At 50.5% G+C, this 24,234-nt stretch overlaps 1 protein-coding gene across 5 annotated transcripts in view; it reads right to left on the bottom strand.

Moving 5' to 3' along the window:
- KIDINS220 (kinase D interacting substrate 220) overlaps nucleotides 1-24,234 on the bottom strand; it is a 74,832-nt gene that overhangs the window by 34,284 nt on the left and 16,314 nt on the right. For all 5 annotated transcript variants that reach the window (XM_064146350.1, XM_064146351.1, XM_064146352.1 and 2 more), the window contains exons 10-22: nucleotides 21,754-21,852; nucleotides 21,412-21,510; nucleotides 20,645-20,822; nucleotides 19,495-19,659; nucleotides 18,547-18,726; nucleotides 16,914-17,079; nucleotides 12,151-12,302; nucleotides 9,358-9,647; nucleotides 6,084-6,224; nucleotides 4,265-4,508; nucleotides 3,608-3,696; nucleotides 1,773-1,917; nucleotides 1,155-1,317 (exon numbers count right to left, since the gene is read on the bottom strand). In XM_064146350.1, coding sequence (XP_064002420.1) covers nucleotides 1,155-1,317; nucleotides 1,773-1,917; nucleotides 3,608-3,696; nucleotides 4,265-4,508; nucleotides 6,084-6,224; nucleotides 9,358-9,647; nucleotides 12,151-12,302; nucleotides 16,914-17,079; nucleotides 18,547-18,726; nucleotides 19,495-19,659; nucleotides 20,645-20,822; nucleotides 21,412-21,510; nucleotides 21,754-21,852 — 2,111 coding nt within the window. The remainder of the gene's footprint in view (nucleotides 1-1,154; nucleotides 1,318-1,772; nucleotides 1,918-3,607; nucleotides 3,697-4,264; nucleotides 4,509-6,083; nucleotides 6,225-9,357; nucleotides 9,648-12,150; nucleotides 12,303-16,913; nucleotides 17,080-18,546; nucleotides 18,727-19,494; nucleotides 19,660-20,644; nucleotides 20,823-21,411; nucleotides 21,511-21,753; nucleotides 21,853-24,234) is intronic.

Here is a 24,234-nt window from a genome sequence, read left to right as displayed (position 1 = left end):
TGCTCCTGTCCTGTATGAAATAGGAATTCCTAGAGATCAGGTCAGTAGTTCATTCATTCAATCTCCTTGTAGAATAAAAGGCAAAGAAGAAATAACATCAGCTCCACACAGGAACAGAAGCTCTCTCCAGGGACACCTAATAGCAGCCTGCCAGTAGCTGCAGGGGCTCCAGGAAGGCTGCAGAGGGACTGTTCCCAAAGGCCTGCAGGGACAGGACCAGGACAGTGGTTTGAAATGAGCTCAGAGCAGATTGAGATTGGATGTGAGGAACAAGTTCTGCACCACTGAACACTGCAGCAGATTGCCCGGGGAGGTGATTGAGGCCCCATCAATGGAGATACTCAAGGTGAGGCTGGACAAGGCCTGCTCTAGTGGAGAACGTCCCTACCGAGTGCAGAGGATTGGGTTGGGTGAGCTTTGGAGGTCTCTTTCAATGGAGGCCATTCTATGAAAGCATCCAAACTTGTTATCTGTTCATGAGACTGCACAGGTGAAAGCTGCTCTGTAACCAAGAGCAGCTTGGGAAACAGAACCTGACACCTGCCAGGAGGAACTGAAGTAAATTCTGCTCTGTGAACTGATACACAAACTGATACCTCAGCCAGGAGACTGCAAACAGAATAATGAGAGAGAAAGGATTCTTTGGGAGAAAGCAGCATTTGGAGAGCATTAGATAGTCCCAGGAAAAGAGCTGGAAGAGTCCCAGAGAGGTCTTGGAGGGGCATGTCCCCTGTCAGCACAGGGACCATTTGCTCTCAGCTCTGCTGGCCAGCAGCCTGCACCAGTCAGGCCTCACTTGAAGGTTCCTCACCTGCAGCAAAAGGCAGAGCCACAGCCCACAGCACACTTGCTGAGCACCAAACCTTCAGAGATTGCTACCAGTGAAGTTCAGACTTCTAACTAGGCTAAGAACCCAACCTGTAGCTTGGCCAAGGTCAGAGATAATTCTATCAGCTATCTGTGGCAGCATTCTGTGTGATCCTGCTCCTGGCACACAGACTGCATGGGACAGCAACAAAAATCACACAGAGGTTCCCAGGAGCTGAAAGAAGGGAGTGAGAGCGTGGGAAATGCAGCTTGGCAGCTGCTTGAGAGCTGTGTTACTGTCATCACCACCACTGACCACTGCTTGAATGACTGCAGTGCACACCCACCTCTCATAGATGGCTTTCAGAGTCAGCTGGTCTGGAACACCTTCAGTCTCCTCAAGGTGCAGGATGAGCCAGGATGTCCTGTAGGGCCACTGCTCTGTCAGGTTGATCCAGCTGGCCAGTCTGTCCCAGTTGAAGGAGATCTGATTAGCTCTCAGTAAGCGACCTGCAACAGAACAAGAGAAAAACACAAACCATAGCATGGTGAGGGATGGAAGAGACCTCTGCAGAGCATCCAGTCCAATCTGCTTGCTAAAGCAGGGTCACCTAGGGCAGGCTGCACAGCATGGTAATACCTAGGGGGGTCTGGGAGGTCTCCAGAGAAGGAGACTCCACTGCCTCTCTGGGCAGCCTGCTCCAGGGCTCCAGCACCCTCACAACAAAGAAGTTTCTCTTCAAGTTCAAGTGAAACATCCTGGGTTCCTCTAGCTGAGAGGCATCCCTGCCCATGGCAGGGGTGTCAACAAAGATGAGCTCTGAGGTCCCTTCCAACCTGCTCCATTCTGTCATTGTATGAAAATCCACTCAGGGCTAACTTGTTACACACAAATCACACACTGACAAGTCTGCCTTCAGCAGCTTGTGGTCTAACTACAACCAGCCCAAGCACAGCACACTCACCTGTCACAGAAACAATATTCAGCAGCCTTCTCATGGTCTGGGGACTGATATCACTGAACCAATCTTCTGTCACCAACAGCTTGGTCAAATCGAAGGACATCTGGCGGGTGATGGTGCGCTGCATCTGCCGCCTGCGGTAAGTGTCCTGGGGAGGGCACAAGAGAGCAAGGAGTTAGCAGCCAAACCTTTTACCTGGCTATAAAGCTAGAGCCAGTTTTACCTGGCTAGAAAGCCAGAGCCTTCATGAGTCTGGGACATGAACTATTTACTACAATTTAGTTTTGCTTTAGCTGTGGAACAGCTGAAGATGATTTCCATCTAAGACCTGGCAAGAGTTCCATGTTTCCTGAGGAGCAGGACTTGGGAGTGCTGGTGAATGAGAAGCTCAACAGGAGCCAGCAGTGTGCACTTGAAAAGCCAAGCAGAGCCTGGGCTGCAGAAGGAGAAGTGTGGCCAGCAGGGCCAGGGAGGTGATTCTCCCTCTCTGCTGTGCTCTGCTGAGACCCCACCTGGAGTACTGCATCCAGTTCTGGAGCCCCCATTACAAGAGGGATGTGGAGGTGCTGGAGTGTGTCCAGAGAAGAGTCACGAGGATGCTCAGAGGGCTGCAGCAGCTCTGCTGTGAGCACAGACTGAAAGAGTTGGGGCTGTGCAGTCTGCAGAAGAGGAGGCTCCCAGGTGACCTTCTTGTGGCCTTCCAGGATCTGAAGGGGGCTACAAAAAACCTGGGGAGGGACTTTTCAGGATATCAGGGAGTGACAGGACTGGGGGGAATGGAGCAGAGCTGGAGGTGGGGAGATTCAGGCTGGACATGAGCAGGAAGTTCTTCACCACGTGAGTGGTGAGAGGCTGGAATGGGTTGCCCAGGGAGGTGGTTGAGGCCCCATGGCTGGAGGTGTTTAAGGCCAGGCTGGATGAGGCTGTGGGCAGCCTGCTCTAGGGTAGAGTGTCCCTGCCCATGGCAGAGGGGTTGGAAGTGGCTGATCCTTGGGGTGCCTTCCAACCTTGACTGATTCTATGATTGTACTATTCACTTCCATGCTCATTCTGAGGCCAAAAGAGAGAGACATGGTGAGACACCTTGCAAAAAACGTCCCTCATTTCAGCACTGACATCATTCAGGTTGCCCAGGGAGCTTGTGGCTGCCCCCTCCCTGGAGGTGTTCAGGGCTTTAAGCAACCTGGGCTGGTGGGAGGTGTCCCTGCCCATGGCAGGGGGTTGGAACTGGATGAGCTTTGAGGTTTCTTCCAACCCAAACTATTCTAGGACCTACCCTGAGTTCCCTGATTTGCTCAATTACTGCCCCTTGTGGCAGCACACTTTGACCAAGGTGGAGTCCCCATCCCTCGAAGTGCTGTTCACGGAAGGTGTGGATGTGGCACGTGGGGACACGGTCTGAGGACCATGGTGGTGTTGGCTTGATGGCTGGACTATATCTGAGAGTGCTTTTCCAGTCCAAACAATTCTATGCTTCTGTGGTACTGGGGTGAGAGACAGAAATCCAAACTACACAGACAGAGAGTCACTAAGGTTGGAAAAGACCTCTAGGGTAGAGAGACCAATGTGCTCTATCACCTCAATGCCCACAGAGCAAGGAATTTGAGGACTGCTGGCAAAGAACACTTTGGAGAGCAAGCAAACTTCCTCCTCTTTGATGGAATATCAGCCTGTTGATCCAGCACTGCACCTTTCCTACCTGCATCACTGATATCCATTTCATCAGAATGCTTTGATAATCCTTCCAGGTTGACATCATTAGAAAAGTGACCCAAGAAAAGAGGAGAACAGAAAAAGACATTACCAGCACCTCCATTTAGTCTGAAACCCTTTCTCACCCGCCTGTTGAGGGCAGTTTTGCTACCAAGCTTGGCCATGTCTCCAAGACTGTTCTGAGAAACTCTCCTGTCAATGTCTTCATGCAGTCCTATGGAAAGGAAAACAAAAGGCAGGGATGTTCTCCATTCATACAGAACACTGGGGCTGTTCAGCCTGGAGAAGGGAAGGGAGACCTTACAGTCTCAAAAGGAGCTTAGAAACCTTCCAGTGTCCGAGGTGGACCCACAAGACAGCTGGGGAGGGGCTGTTCAGAAGGGCTTGTGGTGACAGGACAGGGGCAATGGTTTCAAACTGGAGCAGGGAGCATTTAGGTTGGACACCAGGAGGAAGTTTTGCACAGTGAGGGAGGCAAAATACTGGAACAGGTTGGCCAGGGAGGTGGTGGAGGTCCCATCCTTGGAGACACTCAAGGTCAGGCTTGGTGGGGCTCTGAGCAACCTGATCCAGTTGGGAATGTCCTTACTGCCTGCATGTGGGCTGGACAAGGGAATCTTTAGAAGCCTCTTCCAACCCAGTGCACTCTAGGATTCTGTTTGTGTTTGACTGCTCCTAAACCACCACCTATGCCCTGCCAGTTCTCTACACATTTGTCCCAGGCCCCAGATTTCTGTCCCCTTGGGTTGGGTACCTCATCTCCTCCTCCTGCAGAGCCTCACCTGCACTGTCTGCATAGGGAATATCCCCATTGGTTGTGGAAGCCACCATCAGCTTCCTGGCATTGCTGAGGCCTCGGCTGTTGAGGAAGACAGGCAGGTGGACAATGTTCCTCATGTAGTCGTGCCCATTGATGTTGGAGTCCCGCAGGACGCTGTTGAGGTTCTGGTTGATGGCTTTGATGATGATGTGAGGGTCACTGGCAAAAATGGCAATGAAAGGGCCTTTGGAGAACAGGACTCGCACCTGGGGACAGGCAGAGAGCATCCCTGGGTTATCACCATTGCCAAAGTCCTGCCAGGGGAGGGAAGGCTGAGGGAGCTGGGGTGTGCAGCACAGAGAGGAGACCTTATCACCATGGACTAGGATATACAGGGAGGGTGGAGAATGCCCTTGTACAGGAGCCCCAAGGCAGAGACAAGGGGTAATGGGCACAAGTGACTGCTGAGCAGGTTCCAGCTGGGCTCCAGGAGAAAACGTTCCCCATGAGCACAGCTGGACACTGGAACCATCTCCCACGGGAAGCAGTGCAGTCCCCCACACTGAGCAGTTTGGAGACTCAGCCTGGCAGGCTGCTGGGGCAGCTCACTGCAGCTCCTACCAACACCTAGGAAGGCTGGACCAGATGGTCCTAGAGGTCCCTTCCACCCTGGCATGCTGTGGATCACTGCAATGTCTGACTCAACATTTTGTGTTCATTCTGTGCAAACTCTAAACTTGAGAGCCCAGGAGGTGGGCAGTGACATCAGAGCCTCCTCACCAGCAGCTGCTAAACAGGGCAGGGATTTTCACTTCACACACACACTGCAGTTAGCTCCAGAGCCCTGGGGCAGCTGAGCCTGGAGAAGGCTGAGAGGGGATCTGATCAATGCCCACAAATATCTGAGGGGTGGGGGGCAAGAAGGTGCCAGGCTCTGTTCAGTGGTGTCCTGGGACAGCACAAGGGGCAGTGGACACAAACTGCAACCCAGGAGGTTCCACCTCAACACGAGGAGAAACTTTTCTGGTGTGAGGGTGCTGGAGGCTTGGAGCAAGCTGCCCAGAGAGGCTGTGGAGTCCTCTTCTCTGAAGACTTCCAGGCCCCACCTGGATGTGTCCCTGTGTGCCCTGCCCTAGGAGATCCTGCTCTGGCAGGAGGGTGGACCAGATTATCTCCAGAGGTCCCTGCCAACCCCAATTTTGTGATTCTAATGTTAGCAACTCACCCACACTGGGAAGGAAGCACAAGTGGCAAATAAGCAGCAGGCAGTTAGAGAGGGAGCCATCAGCAAGCAGCCCTCGTGCAGTCACATCTTAGCCTCTCAAACAGTTTGTATTTAACTACTCTGTGTCTGAAGTACTTCAGAAGGCCAGAAAAACCCTGCAGCCGTGGTAAGTTTGTTTCTAAAGGGTATGGCTGCTCAAGAAACTGCACCTGTTTGTTCCACAGCTTTTCACAGGGACACGTCCAGGCCTGCCAGGACTTAATTCCCAACTTCTAAAACCCACAGCTCTCAGAACCACAGCTTGAAGGCTGCTGGAACACTGCAACAGGTTAACCAGGGAGGGAGCTAAGGCCAAATCCCTGCAAATATTCAAGGTCAGGCTGGACAAGGCTCTGAGCAGCCTGCTCTGGTGGAGGATGTCCCTGCTGACTGCAGAGGGGTTGGACTGGATGAACTTTGGAGGTCCCTTCCAACCTAAACCATTCTGGTACCCTGTGTTGATGTACACAAACACTAAGAGACTCCAACACATACAAAATCTGTGCATCTGAGCTTCTTGATGGGAGAAGTGCTCCAGATGTTGTAGAGATGATGTGTACAGAATGACCCAACTCACAGTATCAAGCATCTGTAGAACTTTGTCCTGCTCACAAGCATCCAGGCCGTCAATGATGACCACCAGCCTCGTCTGGTTCTGAGTGAAGCTGTCAATGGTTTTTGCCATCTTGGCCATCAGCTCCACTTCACATTTCAAAACCTAGGGAAACAAAAAGAAAAGCAAAGAAGAAAAAGACACCTCTCTAATACTTAAAACTCATCAAAATGCATACAACTCCTCTGGCAGCTTGCTACCTGTCCCAGGCAGCTGGCAAAATCACTTGGAAACATTCAACATGAAGGCCCTAGGACCTCCTCTCCCTAATGCTCATCTCCTGGTTGCACAAAAAGAGAGAGCAGGCCCACAGGGTGCAGTGGGGAGTAACAAAGCAGCCTCACTCAAATGTTATTGACAAGAAAGGAAGACTTGAAGTACTGTGTCCAGTTCTGGGCTCCCCAGTTCAAGAGAGATGTTGAGATACTGGAACATGTCCAGAGCAGGGCAGCAAGGCTGGGGAGAGGCCTGGAGCACAGCCCTGTGTGGAGAGGCTGAGGGAGCTGGGGGTGTGCAGCCTGCAGAAGAGGATGCTCAGAGCAGACCTCATTGCTCTCTACAGCTGCCTGAAGCAAGGCTGTAGCCAGGTGGGGTTGGGCTCTGCTGCCAGGCAGCCAGCAACAGAACAAGGGGACACAGCCTCAAGCTGTGCCAGGGCAGGTTCAGGCTGGATGTTAGGAGGAAGTTGTTGGCAGAGAGAGTGATTGGCATTGGAATGGGCTGCCCAGGGAGGTGGTGGAGTGCCCATGCCTGGAGATGTTGAAACTAAGCCTGGCTGGGGCACTTAGTGCCATGGTCTGGTTGACTGGCTAGGGCTGGATGAGCTTGGAGATCTCTTCCAACCTGCTTGATTCTATGATTTCTGCACTGGAAAACGTCACTGTCAGAGTAAACAAAAGAAGCTTTGTACCTTCAGCTAACCCTCGAAAGTTGCTTTGGATGAAATGTTCACCATAACTTTCTCTCTGCCTTCCAGCTGAGCAGATGCTGCTCTTAATCCTACAGAATTCCATCTCGGGCTATGCAGCCTGAAGATTTCTGAGTATGAAAGTGTTTATTCAACATGAAGTCCCATGGGAGCCAGGCTCTGCTGAGTGATGCTCAGTGACAGGACAAAGGGCACTGGGTGGAAGCTTCATTTAAATGTGAGGAGGAATTTTTTCCCTGTGAGGGTGTCAGAACCCTGAACAGGCTACCCAGGGGGGTCGTGGAGTCTCCCTCTCTGGAGATATCCAAACCCTGCCTGGATGTGTTCCTGTGTGATCTAGTATAGATGATCTCACTCTGGCAGGGGGTTGGACTGGTGGAGCTCTGGATGTCCCTTCCAGCCCCTGGCATTCTGTGAGGCTCACTAAGTCACAGTGCAAGGTCTTGCAGCTGTATCAGGCTAATCCTAGGCACAAATCCAGGCTGGGTGCAGAGCAGGTTAAGAGCAGCTTTGAAGAAAGAGCCTTGGGGGAGTTGGGTGCTGAGCAGCTCCCCAGTAACCAGCAGCACCCTCCTGCAGCCCTAAGGCAGCTGTGTGCTGGGCTGCAGCCAGAGGAGCATGGGCAACAGGGCAGGAGGGGGGATTCTGCCCCTGGATTCTGCTCAGACCTTACCTCCAATCCTGCCTCCAGCTCTGCTGTCCCCATGTGCTGGTTTGAGGCTAATCAAACAAATAAGATCACTGGTTGTAAAAACAAAATAAGGATGAAGTCTGTATCATTCACTGGTTTGCTGAGAGGGATAAAAAGCCAAAATGTCAACAATTTGTGCCACTCTGTCCTGTGACACTGCTCCTATTGGCTTCCTACGTTTCGCTCTAACCTCTCCACTAACAAATAACAACTAAGCTCTGCTGCTGGTTTTGGTTTCTGGTTGGGGAAGGGAAAGAGGTTTTCAGCCCCTTCTGGGCAGTTTCTTTGTCCAGGAGGAGGTTTGGATTTCTGTATTATTTCTAATTTGTCTGTAATTGTAAACACCTATAAGTAGGTTGTGTGTATCTGATTGTTAATCTTGCTGTGCTGCGAGTACAGCTTCAGCTCACTTCCAAAGCCTCTGAGCTCCTCTGGGAAACTTCAACAGCATCAGGGGAAGGTTCCTAAGCCAACACACTCCAGAAGGAGGACACAGAACTACTGGACAGGGGCCAGAGGAGGGTCACAAAAATGATGCCAGGGCTGGAGTAGCTCTGCTGTGAGCACAGGCTGAGGGAGCTGGGGGGGTGCAGCCTGCAGAAAAGAAGGCTCCAGGGGCACCTCAGAGCTGCCTGCCAGTGCCTGAAGGGATCCAGCAGGAAGGCTGCAGAGGGGGTCTGAGGCAGGCCAAGGGGGAATGGTTTGGAGCTGAGGCAGCAGCAGGGTTAGAGTGGAGCTGAGCAAGTTGTTGAGTGTGAGGGTGGTGAGTTTGGCCCAGACTGCCCAGGGCGGCTGTGGCTGCCTCCTGCCTGAGAGTGTTGCAGACCAGGCTGGCTGAGGCCTCAAGCAGCTGAGACTAGCTGAGAAGTGTCCTGCCTGTGGCGAGGAGGTTTAATAGATGACCTCTAAGGTCCTTTCCTACATGAGTCACACCAGATTCCAATCAAGCAGAACATCAAATGATAGTGAAAGCTCAATGAGTTTGGGAAGTTCCACCTCATGAGGAGGAACTTCTTTATGTGGAGCATCACAGCAAGCTGCTCAGAGTAGCGGTGCAGCCTCTCTCTCTAGGGGCATTCCAAACCCACCTGGCTGTGTTCCTGTGTGATTAACCTGATGCAGTTGACCCTGCTCTGGCAGTAGGGTTGGACTAGATGATCTCCAGAGGTCCCTTTCAACTCTCCTGTTCTATGACTCTACCAGTCTGAATCATAGAATCAACGAGGTTGGAAGAGACCTCCAAGCTCATCCAGCCCAACCTAGCACCCAGTCCTAGCCAATCAACCAGACCATGGCACTAAGTGCCCCAGCCAGGCTTGGCTTCAACTTCTCCAGGGACGGTGACTCCACCACCTCCCTGGGCAGCCCATTCCAGTGCCAATCACTCTCTCTGCCAGGAACTTCTTCCTAACATCCAGCCTGGCACAGCTTGAGGCTGTGTCCCCTTGTTCTGTTGCTGGGTGCCTGGGAGTAGAGCCCAACCCCACCTGGCTCCAACCTCCCTTCAGGTAGCTGTAGACCAGTGTGCTGTGGCGGCACGTGGCCTGACCAAAGAGCTGCAAGCACATCCGTGCAAGGCTGCAGGTTTGGTGCTCTGCTTCCACTCCCTTGAGAGTTACCTTCATGAAGCCCTCACTCTTCAGCTTGTGCAGCTTGGAGGCAGCACTGTGCAGACGTTTTCTCTGGGAGTTCAGAACCGAGTCCATCACCTGCCACCAGGTGCGGCAGTTGAGGATGAAGGCCACACCGACCACGCAGGTGACAGTGATCAGGGTGACATTCACAGTCATGTTGGCTGGCTCCACGTTGAACACAGCCAGCAGGGTGATGGCAGACACCACACAGGACAGTATGAAGAGGAAAATCACAAAGGATGGCAGGCAGCAAGTCTTCTTCCACTTCTTTTTACCTGGGAGAGCAGAATTTGATGGTGAAATGAACATAAAAATCGAACCACAACTGAGTGCAAAACCTCTTCACTTGCTTATGAAATCATAGAAGGGACCCTCAAAGGTCATCTTAGAATGGGTTAGGTTAGAAGTGATCTCAAAGATCATCCATTCCAACCCCCTGCCACAGGCAGGGACACCTCCTACTAGAATAGGTTGCTCAAGGCCTCATCCAACCTGGTCCTGAACATCTCCAGGGAGGTTGTGGAGCAGAGAATCATCCACTGTGATCTTTGATTCTGTGCTCCACAACCTCCCTGGGCAACCTCTGCCAGTCTCTCACCACCCTCACTTCTGCCTAACATCCACTTCCAATCTCCCCTCTGCCAGTTCAAGCCCACTCCTCCTCAACCTGTCATGACAAGACCTTGTCAGTAGTCCCTCTCCAGCCCTTCTGCAGCCCCCTTCAGACCCTGGAAGGCCACTCCAAGGTCTCTTTGAAGCCTTCTCTTTTCCCCCAACTCTTGGCCTGTCCTCAGAGCAGAGCTGCTGCAGCTCTCTCAGCATCTTGGTGGCCTCCTCTGCACTGGCTCCAACACTTCCATGTCCTTTTTAGCTAGGGGACTCCAGAATCTTGTCCAACCCTCCTCCAGTAAACAGGGACACCTCCAACTAGAGCAGGTTGTTCAAGTCCACATCATGCCTGACCTTGGATGTTTCCAGGGATGAGGCCTCCACCACATCTCTGGGCAACCTGTTCCTCACTGTGAACATCTTCCTCCTGATGTTCAACCTAAATCCATCCTGCTCCAGTTTCAAACCATTGCTGCTCATCCTAACCCCACCAAAAAGAGTCTAAAGGTGCCAAAACTCTTGGCACTGATGAGGTGGAGACATTTTCTTAGCCCTCAACTGCTTTCCTTTGTTTCCTTGGCTGGAAATGCCCTTTCTGAGCTGGGTGCCATGCCAGCAGTGCCTATTCCTTTTGTGACCTCTCCCCACAAAGTCTGCTTATGGAAGGAAATCACAGAATGGGTTAGGTTGGAAGGGACCTTCAAAATCATCCAGTTCCAACTCCCTGCCATAGGCAGGGACACCTTCCACCAGGCCAGGTTGCTTAAGGCCTCATCCAGCTTGGTCTGGAACATCTCCAGGGAGGTTGTGCAGCACCAAAGCACCCAATGTGATCAAAGATCATTTGGTGCTGCACAACCTCTCTGGGCAACCTGTGCCAGTGTGCTCCACAACCTCACTGTCCAGAATTTGCATGATGTAAAGGCCTGTTTGAGAAAGCTGCTGGTATGGGCTTGATGTTGGTCTCCTCTGCCAGGCACCCAGCAACAGAACAGAGGGACACAGCCTCAAGCTGTGCCAGGGCAGGTTGAGGCTGGATGTTAGGAGGAAGTTATTGACAAGAGAGTGATTGGCATTGGAATAGGCTGCCCAGGGAGGTGGTGGAGTTGCTGTCCCTGCCCTGAAGTGTTGAAGCCAAGCCTGGCTGGGGCACTTAGTGCCATGGTCTGGTTGCTTGGCTAGGGCTGGGTGCTAGGCTGGGCTGGATGAGCTTGGAGGTCTCTTCCAACCTGCTTGATTCTGTGATTTGGTGTTCATTTATTGCACAAACCAGACTCCTAGTGCCTGCTTCATGGCCAGACAGATTCATACAGTCATGGAATGGGTTGGGCTGAAGTGATCCTAAAGACCAGCCAGTGCCAACCCCCAGCCATAGGCAGGGACACCTCCCACTAGCACAGATTGCTCAAGGCCTCATTCAACCTGGTCCTGAACACCTACAGGGAGGTTGGGAAGCACAGAATCACCAAATGTGATCCTTGATTACATTCTGTGCTCCATAACCTCCCTAGGCAACCTATGCCAGTGTCTCCTCACCCTCACTCTCTGTGCTCCATAACCTCCCTAGGCAACCTATGCCAGTGTCTCACCACCCTCACTCTCTGTGCTCCACAACCTCCCTGGGCAACCTGTGCCAGTGTCTCCTCACCCTCACTCTCTGTGCTCCACAACCTCCTTGGGCAACCTGTGGCAGTGTCTCCTCACCCTCACTCTCTGTGCTCCACAACCTCCCTGGGCAACCTGTGCCAGTGTCTCCTCACCCTCACTCTCTGTGCTCCACAACCTCCTTGGGCAACCTGTGCCAGTGTCTCCCCACCCTCACTCTCTGTGCTCCACAACCTCCCTGGGCAACCTGTGCCAGTGTCTCCTCACCCTCACTCTCTGTGCTCCACAACCTCCTTGGGCAACCTGTGCCAGTGTGCTCCACAACCTCACCATCCAGACTTTGCATGGACACTTCTGAAGTGCATGCTGGAGAGAAGAGCCCTTCATGGCATTACTAAAACCAAGATGAGCTAAAGGAAGAGAGAACAACACACAGAGTCTCTCCCACTGTAGGAACTGCTGCATGGCTCCAAGTGTTTCCAGAGAGCTCCTAACCTGCCAGTCTGAACCCCTGGGAGTGGTGGAGGGTGAAGCAATCAGCAGTGTCAGTCAAGTAATACAAACCTTGGGTGTCTTCTGTCTTGAACACCCGAAATAGCCTCGTTGCTAAGAAACCAAACTCCCTTTCACAGGCATCAGAGAGGGTAGCAATCATCTCAGCCAAGGAAGTTTCTCCACCTACACTGGAGAGCCTATTGTAGTCTGTAAACAGAAATCTGAAAGAGAAAAACACCCAGAGGTGCATTTCAGAAGACTTTTGCTTGCATTCTGGCAACCAAACCCAAATTATTCCTGCAGCTCTGCAGCTCAAACAGTTGGGTTTGGCTTTCTTTTCCTCCAAGTGCCATAAATAAAATATTTACTTTAAACCCTAAGTGGGACTGAAGTAGTTTTACATCTTGATTTCCTTTCCTGTTAATAACCTCCTCTTTGCCCCACTTCCTGTCCTACAACTTCATTTCTTCAAAATAATGATACTACTAAATTAATAAAGCTAATACCAACAATAATACTAACACCTAAACACTCCATGGCCCCCTTAAACACTCCACAGGCCCCATGCTAGTTTGAAGCTAGCTAGAATGTTTTGGTGAGAAGGATTAGATCACAGGCTGTGAAAGAGAAACAATGGTGATGTCTACTTCACTCACAGGCTTGCTGAGATGGATAAGAACAGGAGTATGTATATAGATAAGGTATTTGCACTTCAGGCACTGCCTGAGCTCTGGAAATTTTCTCTCTAACCTCACCCTCTGTCTCTCTGGTTAATCCACTTTGCTTCCTAACCCCCCTGGCTGACCCTCCACTCTTCCTTGGAGCACAAGGCAACGTCTGGGGTAAGGCAGAGGGGTGGGAGAAGGTGGAAGGGTGGTTGGGAGCCCCTCCTGGGGACTCAGGTTTCTGGGAGGGCTGCTGTGTTTCTGTGTTACCTTTTACCTTGTATATTTCTGTATGTAACTGCATATACTGCAAATATCTGTTGGTATATTGTGTTAGCTGTAAATATAAAGCTTCATTCAATTCCCAGAGCTGGCTGAGTCTAGTCTGGGTGATTTACAAAGTGTGTGTGGGGGTGGGTAACACCCAAACCACCACACCCCCCTAAAAATACTAAAAGATTACTAAAAAAAGTATTATAAAATAAAATAAAATTAAAAAAAAACACCAAAAGCTCTCACAAAAATCATAAAAAACCAAAACAAACCCCCCCAAAAAAAACACCAAAAAAACCCTCCAAAACCCCCACCAAAAATATCAAAAAAACAAACACCAAAAATACAAAAAATACCAAAGAGCCCCAAAATAATTAAAAACAAACAAAAAAAAAACAAAAAAAGAAATCCAACAGAAAAACTCCCCCAAAAAACAAACACTGAAAATACCAAAAGTAATGCACAACCTCCCCCAAAATAAAGTAACAGAAAAACCACCCAAACCCACTAAAACACACCAAAAACCTACCAAAAAAAGCCCCCACAAAGGATCTCAAAAACCCCCACAAAAATAATAGCAAAAAATCCCCCCCATCCCCCCCCCCAAAATGTTTGTATCAAGACCAGCAGGAAAGACATTGAAATATCTGAAGTATCTTTAAGATGCTAGAAGAGCAGATGGAAAAGGAGTTTTTAAACTACATTCAAAGCTGGTGAGGGGCCTGGAGCACAAATCCTATGAGGAGAGGTTGAGGGAGCTGGGCCTGTTTAGCCTGGAGAAGAGGAGGCTCAGGGGTGATCTTATTACTGTCTACAACTACCTGAAGGGGCATTGCAGCCAGGTGAGGGGTGGCCTCTTCTCCCAGGCAACCACCAATAGAACAAGGGGACACAGTCTCAAGTTGTGCCAGGGTAGGTCTAGGCTGGATGTTAGGAAGAAGTTCTTCCCAGAGAGAGTGATTGGCATTGGAATGGGCTGCCCAGGGAGGTGGTGGAGGCACCGTCCCTGGGGGTCTTCAAGCAAAGCCTGGATGAGGCACTTAGTGCCATGGTCTAGTTGATTGGTTAGGGCTGGGTGCTAGGTTGGACTGGATGATCTTGGAGGTCTCTTCCAACCTGGTTGATTCTATGATTCTATTTTCAAAGATTCATGGAGGATTAGAAACAAACCAGCAAGAACCCTAACAAAAAATAACCCAAACATCTCCAAAATACCTTGATGACAAAGCCAACCAAAAAAAAACCTACCAAAAAACCCCTCCAACAACAAAAAAAATAAAATCCAACAAAAAAGCTACCAAAACACCTCCAATAAGAAAAAATAAACCAAAAATAATCACAAAAAACCTCCAACAAAAAAGCCCTCCAACAACAACCAAAAGCCAACTAAAAAAACACACAAAAAACCAAACAAAAACCAACCAAAAGCCAACAAAAAATCCCTCAAAAAAACCTTCACCAACTAAAAAAAAACCAACCAGAAGACAACAAAAAGAAACATCAAAAAACCTCCAACAAAAAAACAACCAAAAGCCAACCAAAAAAAGCTACCAAAAAACCTCCAATAAGAAAAAAACAACAAAAAACCCCCAAAAAACCTCCAACAACAAAAAAAGCCAACCAAAAAACCCACAAAAATACTCCAATGACAAAAACAACCAAAAGCCAACCAAACAAAGCTACAAAAAAACTCCAGTAAGAAAAAACAACAAAAAAAACCCACAAAAAACCTCCAATAAGAAAAAACAACCAAAAAAACCTCCAACAAAAACAACCAAAAGCCAACAAAAGCTACAAAAAACCTCCAGTAAGAAAAACCAACCAAAAAAACCCATCAAAAAACCTCCAGCAACCAAAAAAACCCAAAAGCTAAACAAAACACCCACCAAAAAACTCCAGTAAGAAAAAACAAGTAAAAAAAAACACAAAAAAAACCTCCAATAAGAAAAACCAACAAAAAAACCCACAAAAAACCTCCAACAAAAATCAACCAAAAGTCAACCAAAAAACCCATAAAAATCCCTCCAATGAAAAAAACAACCAAAAGCCAACCAAAAAAAGCTACAAAAAAACTCCAATAAGAAAAACCAACAAAAAAAATCACCAAAAAATCTCCAATAAGAAAAAACAACAAAAAACTCACAAAAAACCCCAAAAGCCAACCAAAAAACCCACAAAAAAACCTCCAATAAGAAAAAACAACCAAAAAAATTACAAAAAACCTCCAGCAACCAAAAAACCCAAAAGCCAACCAAAAAACCCACCAAAAAACCTCCAACGACAAAAACAACCAAAAGCCAACCAAAAAAGCTACAAAAATCCTCCAGCAACCAAAAAAAACCAAAATCCAACAAAAAAAAGCATAAAAAACCCTCCAGCAACAAAAAAACCCAAAAGCCAACCAAAAAACCCACAAAAAACCCTCCAGCAACAAATAAAAAAACAAAAGCCAACCAAAAAAAAACCCAAAAAACCTCCAGCAACCAAAAAAACCCAAAAGCCAACCAAAAAAGACCACAAAAACCCTCCAGCAACTAAAAAAACCCAACCAAAACACCTCACAAAAACACCTCCAACAACAAAAATAACCAACAAAAAGCCAACCAAAAAAACCCACCCAGAAAAACCCTCAAAAACCCAACCAAAGGCCAACAAAAAATCCCTCTAACAACAAAAAACCCAACACAAAAAAAATGCAAAAAATCCCCCACCAAAAAGCCAACCAAAAATACCCCCAAAACCCCTTAAAAAAAATCATCAAACCACAAACCCATTCCCCAACACCAAACAAAATCCACCAATGAACAAACTCTAAACAAGTGGAAAAAACCAAACCCAAGCTTCAAACCCCAACAAAAGCCCAAAAGTCAAACCAAAAACCCCTACCAAAACCCTCCCAAACAAATCCCCCCCCCCCCAGGTAACCCAAGGAAGCAAAACATGCCAAGGTCTGGTTGACTGGCTAGGGCTGGGGGCTAGGTTGGGCTGGATGAGCTTGGAGCTCTCTGCCAACCTGGTTAATTCTGTGACTGGGGGCTTGGAGCTCTCTGCCAACCTGGTTAATTCTGTGACTGGCTAAGGCTGGGGACTAGGTTGGGCTGGATGAGCTTGGAGCTCTCTGCCAACCTGGTTAATTCTGTGACTGGGGGCTAGGTTGGGCTGGATGAGCTTGGAGCTTTCTGCCAACCTGGTTAATTCTATGACTGGGTGCTGGGTTGGACTGGATGAGCTTGGAGCTCTCTGCCAACCTGGTTAATTCTGTGACTGGGGGCTAGGTTGGGCTGGATGAGCTTGGAGCTCTCTGCCAACCTGGTTAATTCTGTGACTGGCTAGGGCTGGGGGCTAGGTTGGGCTGGATGAGCTTGGAGCTCTCTGCCAACCTGGTTAATTCTATGACTGGGGGCTAGGTTGGACTGGATGCGCTTGGAGGTCTCTTCCAACCTGCTTAATTCTATGATTCTTTGAGTCCAGTCCCACTCCAACAAACAAAACCCACAAAGACAAAACAATAAAGCACTAAACCCCCTGAAAGAAAAACAACATCCAGAAGTTCTCACCCCCAAAGCAAACCAAAAACCCCAAACCTCAACCCAGCTTCTTGAAGAACCTGATGTGTATCAAAGCAGCCTGAGGCTGAAGCAGAAGTCTCTCACCCATGGGAACAGCCAAACCCCCTCAAACCCAAAGCATGAAGTTTCCTGCTTTTGGGTACAGCAGAAGCTGTGAGCAGCCTGATGCTGAACTGAGAGGAAAAGAAGGGGAAAGGAGAAGAGCTTACCAAAAACCAACCAACCTCAATGAGAGAAGCACTACAGGCAGCAAGCCAGGCCAGGCCTTATTTGAGAGCAGTCAGCCCCAGGTGTGGGTTGCAGAGCAACTGCAGGAGTCACTCACCTGACAGGCAAAGCCTTAGTGGTCTGCTCTGGCAGCTCTGGCGGGTTCACAAACATGAGCTTGAGGAGCAGCTCCAGGTAGCCAATGTGCCTTGCCAGCCTGGCGCTCAGCACCCAGGCCCAGTTCCACCGCTCGCCCTCTCGGCGCCCGCCAAAGTAGATGACAGCTGAAACACCACAAAGGGAAGGAGACCTCAGGGCTTGGGTTCACACCTGACAACCATCAGCAGACCTCGGAACAGATCCTCCTAGAAGTCCTGCTAAGGCACAGGGAGGATAGGTGGTGCAGTACAGCTTATTAAGGGCCTGACCAATCCAGCAGCTTAGCACAGCAGAGTGACTGCGGCAGTGGGCAAGGGAAGGGCAATGAATGGCAATTAGGAGGAAGCTCTTTACCATGAGGGTGGCAGAAGACTGGAACAGGTAGCCCAGGGAGGTGGTGGAGACATTCAAGTCAAGCTTGATAGGGCTCTAAGCAACCTGCTGTAGCTGGGGATGCTCATGCTTGCTGCAGGGATGTGGGGCAGGACGACCTTTAAAGGTCCTTTTCAAGCCAATACACTCTGCGATGCTGCAATGCTTGGGCAGATGAGGCCTGCAGCTGTATAAAGGATGAAGAGCCAACAGCTGTGGCTAAGAAATCAGAGTGCTCAGGCAACACAGAACCACAGAATAGCAGGGGCCGGAAGGGAACTCTGCAGATCAGCCAGGTCACCACCTCTGCCAAGGCAGGGGCACCCAGAGCAGGCCACACAGGAACACAGACAGGTGGAGATTGAAAGTTTCCTCCTGTGGAGACTCCACAACCTCTCTGGGCAGCCTACCCCAGGCCTCCAGCACCCTCACACCAAAGACATTTCTCCTTAAGTTCAAGTGAAACCTCCTACATTCCAGTTTGTGTCCATTGCCCCTTGTCTTGTTACAGGACACCAGTGAACACAGCCTGGCACCTTCTTGACCCCACCCTTCAGATGTTTATAAACATTGACAAGGTCCCCTCTTAGGCTGCTCTCTTCCCAGGTTGCTCAGGCTTTCCTTGAGACTGATGTTCTGGACTCTTCATCGTGAGGAGGCTCAGGGGTGACCTCATTGCTGTCTACAGCTACCTGAAGCAAGGCTGTAGCCAGGTGGGGTTGGGCTCTGCTCACAGGCAACCAGCAACAGAACAAGGGGACACAGCCTCAAGCTGTGCCAGGGCAGGTTCAGGCTGGATGTTAGGAGGAAGTTGTTGTCAGAGAGAGCGATTGGCGTTGGAATGGGCTGCCCAAGGAGGTGGTGGAGTCACCATCCCTAGAGGTGTTGAAACAAAGGCCAGATGAGGCACTTAGTGCCATGGTCTGGTTGAAGGGACAGGGCTGGGTGATAGGCTGGACTGGATGATCTTGGAGGTCTCTTCCAAACTGCCTGATTCTATGATCATCCTCACAGCCTCCACTGGGCTATTCCCAGCAGATCCCTGACTCTTCTGTTTCGAGAATGCTCTCTGACAAATGACAGACGAAACACAAGGAAGGGGTCTAGAGGGGTCTTAGCTTCTCCACAAGCAGTGTGTGGTTTTTCTGAATCACAAAACGTGTCTAGCACCAGTGCTGCCTCCCTGGAGCTTCAGCAGCTTCACCTGAACCCAGACTTACTGAAGAAAATGTAGAGCAGTGCCAAGAGGCTGAGCGAGATGGCGATGCCCAGCTTGGCATCCACTGTGAAAGCCAGCAACAAGCCCAGACCACCACACAGCAAAAGGGTGAGGAACACCACGAGCCAGGAGAACTGAAACAGAGGCTCGATCTGCTGGCCTGCAAAAGTCTTCATTTCATCTACAAAGGCAAGACAAGGAACAGTTAGTATGGTAAGCCACTCCAGAATAGGAGCACTGTAATGATCATCTTGGAAAGGAAAGGCTTCTTCAGAGTCACAGGATGGCAGAGGCTGGAAGGGACCTCGGGAAGTCAGCCACTCCAGCCCTGATGCCAGGGCAGGGTCACCTGTGGCAGGTCACAGAGAAACACGTTCTGGCTTTCAAATGTCTCCAGAGATGCAGACTCCACAGCCTCTCTGGGCAGCCTGCTGCAGGCCTCCAGCACCACTACAGAAGTTCCTCCTCATGTTCAGATGCAGCTTCTGACGTTCCAGTTTGTGCTCCTTACCCTTTGTCCTGTCTCTGGGCACTACTGAACACAGCCTGGGCCCATCCTCCCGACCCCCATCCTTGAAGTATTGTTCAGCCTGATCAGATCCCACTCAGGCTGCTCTCCTCCAGGCTCAGCAGTCCCAGGGCTCTCAGCCTGTCCTCACCGCAGAGATATTCCAGGTTCCTCAGCATTTCTGTAGCCCTTTGCTGTGACAAGGATGCCTTTTTGCCCCTCCCCAGCTCTCCTGTAGCACCTTCAAGTACTGGAAAGCTGCTCTAAGGTCTCCCTGGAGCCTCCTCTAGTATGAGCAGCCCCAACTCCCTCAGGGTTTTCCAGCTCTCTGAATATCTTCATGGCCCACTCTGGCCCTGCTCCAGTAGGTCCATGTCCTTGTGCTCCCATATGATCCTTTAGACATCAGAACCTACAGAAAAGGCTAAATCAAGTTTTTACCTTCCAGTTTCTTGAGCAGGAAAGATTTGCCACTGCCCCACTGTGCATATAAGCCCACACAGATGGGAGGCTGCATGGTTGGCTCGCTCAGGATGTCAGCCAAAGCACTGCTGTACAGATCATAGCCCAGCATGTCACCATCAGACTCCGTGGGAGACAAGTGTCCTGGGAGACAAACACAGCATTAGAGAACCCTGCTGGAGGAGACTTCTTCAATGTGACACACTGCAAAGGGGCAATCATGGCTCCTCCTCTCTAACAACTGCTGCTATTGGTACACTCTGCGCTAAGAGTTCCCTAGGTTGGAAAAGCTCTCCAAGATCATCCTGTCCTACCATCAACCCAACAGTACCATAGCTGCTAAACCATGACCCAGAGCACCATGGCCACCTTCAGGGATAGAGAATCTTTCTTATTCAGAGGGATTTTAAAATCACCCCCAGAAATGGTAGAGAATTGTCATTGCAAAAATATCTGACAGCTCCAAATGACAGCAAACTGGAGATAATAATTCTTACCCAGGTAAGATCTCACCAAAACCAAACCAACCAACAGAAGGCAGCCAGCATCCAATATCAAAAGCCACAACAAATGTACACTTGACCTTTGTTAGAATCCCAGAGTGGTTCAGGTTGGAAGGGATTTCAGAGCTCATCTCCTCCAACCTCCCTGCCACAGGCAGGACACTTCTCAGCTAGATTCAGGTGCTCAAGGCCTCAGCCAGCCTGGCCTGCAACACTCTCAGGCAGGAAGCAGCCACAGCCTCCCTGGGCGGCCTGGGCCAGACTCTCACCACACAACTTCTTCCTCAGCTCCAAACCATTCCCCCTTGGCCTGCCTCAGACCTCCTCAGCACAAATCCCTCTGCAGCCTTCCTGCAGGATCCCTTCAGGCACTGGCAGGCAGCTCCGAGGGCCCCCTGAAGCCTTCTCTTCTGCAGGCTGCACAGCCCCAGCTCCCTCAGCCTGTGCTCACAGCAGAGCTGCTCCAGCCCTGCCATTATCCTTGTGGCCTCCTCTGGTCCCTCTCCAGCAGCTCTGTGTCTTTAAAACCCCAAACAGTTACAACATTTAAATAGAGAACTGAATAAATTGGGTGTCTGACACACCAAACGCGTGAAAAAAGGTAGAAGTTAAGTAGCTGTACTCACTGGCTCCAAATATCTGGGTCAGAATGCTCTTCTGGTGGCTGCAGTCAATGTTGTAAGGGGTCTCTCCTGTCTTGTTGGGTCTGTAAAGCAGTCTCCCATCTTTGGGATTCCTCAGGAGCAGCTCAGCCAGCTTGCGGCTGCGCCCGCGGATGGCGATGTGCAGGGGAGTGTCTCCCTTCTGCAAGGGGGCAAGGGCAGCTCAGCAGGGCAGCACTGCACGGCTGCCAGGGGGGCTAGACACACACCTGAGCCTCTTCTCAGCAGCAGTGCTGGAAGACACCAAGCTGTGTGGCCTGCCTGACAAGCTGTACAGAGGGCTCTGGCCCAGGCCAGCCTCATGAAATCCAACGAAGCCAAGTGCAAGGTTCTGCACCTGGGTCAGGCTAATCCCAAGCAAATACAAGCTGGGTGGAGCAGTGCTGGGGAGGACTCGAGGGTGCTGGGTGAGCCAGATGTGTGCTGGCTGCACCCAAAGAAGGAGAGCAGCAGCACAAGGGGATTCTGCCCTCCCTGCTCTGCTTGGGCCACACCTGCAGCACTGTAGCCAGTTCTGGGGCTCCCCAGCGCAGGAATGACCTGGAGCTGCTGAAGCAGATCCAGAAGGGGCAATGAAGTGACCAGAGGGCTGGAGAACCTCCCCTGTGGGGACAGGCTGGGAGAATGAGGGGAGCACATGGGAAACTTTCTCCATTAACCTTGAGAGCTCGGTACAAAATTCTGCTGCAAACCTGATGAAAGAACAAAGCCACCAAACAAATGTTCTTTACCTTGTCTACAGCTGAGACCTTGGCTCCTTTATCCAGAAGAAGCTCCACAATTTCAATATTCCTCATCTTGGTTGCCTTTATAAGTGGTGTTTCTCCATCCTAAAAGGGGAAAATAAGCTTCTGTGGACCCACAACCTCCCTGGAGGTGTTGAGGACCAGGTTGGATGGGGCCTTGAGCAACCTGTTCTAGTTGGAGGTGTCCCTGCCCATGGTGGGGGATGGAACTGGCTGAGCTTTGAGGTCCCATCCAACCTAACCCATTCTATGATCTTGCTGTCACACAGAGGGTGAGAGAAGGACAGCTGATAAGTGAAGCAACCCAGCTCCAATTCCAACCATTACCTTTGTGCATGTCTCAGTGTCAGGGTTGCACTGCAAAATATCCCTCACCATTGTAGCATTTCCTTTCTCCACTGCCCAATACAGAGCAGTTTTATTGTCCTGAAAAGCAAAACCAAAAGAGAGTATCACTGGGATGATCAGAGAGCTGGAGCACCTCTCCTGTGAGGACAGACTGAAAGAGTTGGGGTTGTGCAGTCTGGAGAAGAGGAGGCTCCCAGAGGACCCTCTTGTGGCCTTCCAGCATCTGAAGGGACCTTGCAAAAAAGCTGGGGAAGGACTTTTCAGGATATCAGAGAGCAACAGGACTGGGGGGAATGGAGCAAAGCTGGAGGTGGGTAGGTTGAGGCTGGACGTGAGGAGGAAGTTGTTGAGCATGAGAGTGGTGAGAGGCTGGAATGGGTTGCCCAGGGAGGTGGTTGAGGCCCCATGGCTGGAGGTGTTTAAGGCCAGGCTGGATGAGGCTGTGGGCAGCCTGATCTAGGGTAGGGTGTCCCTGCCCATGGCAGAGGGGTTGGAACTGGCTGATCCTTGTGGTCCCTTCCAACCCTGACTGATTCCATGATTCTAGTAACTATGAGCAGAGCTTCCATTCAGCTGGATGCACTGCAAAAAGCAGCTATGAGGTGCAGCCTCTGTGGAGGGAATAGCACAATATAGAGCAAACTGTGGGGCACAGGGAGGAGCTCTGGGGGGCAACAAACACAAACCCAGCTTGGGAACCTGTGCAAAATGTAGGAAGAGTTCTACAAACCCAAGCAGCTTCCACCCACCTCAATAGTTGGCCAAATGCAGAAGTTTTCTAATGGAACAGAACAGATTTCTCCTGAGGGCTTTTTCTTTTCTCCCCTTACTACCTGTGTCTTGTTTCCCTGTGGCTTTTGTTCTTCAGGAGATTTCTCTGCTGCTCTTGCAGTGCCAGAGACTCCCAAGCTCTTCAAAACTACTGCCATTTCGTTCTCAATTTTACACTCTAATTATAGGAGCATCAGGGATGGAAAAGATCTCTAAGACAGAGTCCAACCAGCAAGGTAACACCACCCTGACCACACAGCCATGCCCTCAGGTGACACATCTACTCCTTTGCTGACACAAAGCAAAGGAGCATCAGGGATGGAAAAGATCTCTAAGACAGAGTCCAAGCAGCAAGGTAACACCACCCTGACCACACAGCCATGCCCTCAGGTGCCACATCTACTCCTTTGCTGACACCTCCCTGGGCAGCCTATGCCTGACCACTCTTGCAGCAAAGAAATGATTCCTAATCTCCAACCTAAACCTCCTCTGATGCAACAAGATGCCATTACCTCTCATCCTACTTGGGAGAGGCCAACATTGAACTCACTGCAGTTTCCTACAGAACTGCAGAGAGCAATGAGCTTTGCCCTCAGCTTCCCCTTCTCCAAATCAAACAACCCCAGGCCCCTCAGCTGCTCCTCCCCAGTCCTGTACTCCAAACCCCCTCACCAGCCTTGTCCCCTTCTCTGTACCTGCTCCAGCAACTCAAAGTCTTCCTTTGGTTTGGTGCCCAAACCTGGACATGGCACTAAGGCTGCTGCACTGCTTGGCTGGCCTGAAATCAGGCTGTGGAAGCTGGAATGGAGACAGAGATGAAAGCCAAAGCCCCAGAATGCAGATCAGTCAGCAGTGTGTCACTGAACCAGGGGAATGGCTGACAGCTGCAAATCTGCTTCTGCCATGTTCTGGCTTTGCTTACCCAGAAGTGTCCACATTTGCAGTCCTTTCGTGGCCCAGGGACTGCCCCACAGCACTTGGCCTGCTGCACACTTGTGCAGAGGCATTAAAGAAGAGCCTCTGAACACAGACCTGCTTCTAAGCAGCAGAGTCCCTGGCAGTCTTCTCCCTTGCAGCTTTTCCATCCCCACTTGTGGCCTTGACAGCAAACAGGACTTTAAAGCCCTCCCTGACAACTGAAGCCCAGTCCCTGACATTCCTTTCCTCTCTGGTCTCCTGGGTTTCACAACCTTCCTGCTTCAGTCAGGCAGCTTCCAAAAGAGAGCAGTCTGAGGGAGCTGCCTCCTTGCTAGCAACACCACCTGCACAGCCAGGCACTGGCCTGCCAGCGGGGGCATTCCCCCTTACCAAGAGGGTTGAGGAGACCATCTGAGCCCCCCCACCGTCCCAGCACTTGCCCTCAGAGCCCTGTAGTCACATTTAATCTGTTCAGGGTCTCCCTGACTCCACAGCTGCTGGAAGGCTGGAGAAGACTCGGGAATCTTTCTGGACCATGCCTTATTTGGGCAAGCAGTAGGTGTCCCCAGAACAGGCCTGGCTGGCAGATGGGTGCCACAGTGCTGAACAGCAGGGCAGCTACTGAACATTAGTGCTCAGCACCCATTCTGGTACTGCTGGTCCTTACCTGAAGGTCTGAAGTGCACAGCCAGAGCCTTTGTCCTTTCATGGGACTCATGGCCAGAGCCTTCCCCTGATGGGACTCTCTCCTGTTTTGTCCACAAATGTCAT

Source organism: Pogoniulus pusillus, chromosome 7 (genome assembly GCF_015220805.1).
Source record: "Pogoniulus pusillus isolate bPogPus1 chromosome 7, bPogPus1.pri, whole genome shotgun sequence".
NCBI classification, from domain to species: Eukaryota; Metazoa; Chordata; class Aves; order Piciformes; family Lybiidae; genus Pogoniulus; species Pogoniulus pusillus.
This window is presented reverse-complemented; position numbering and strand designations above follow the sequence as displayed.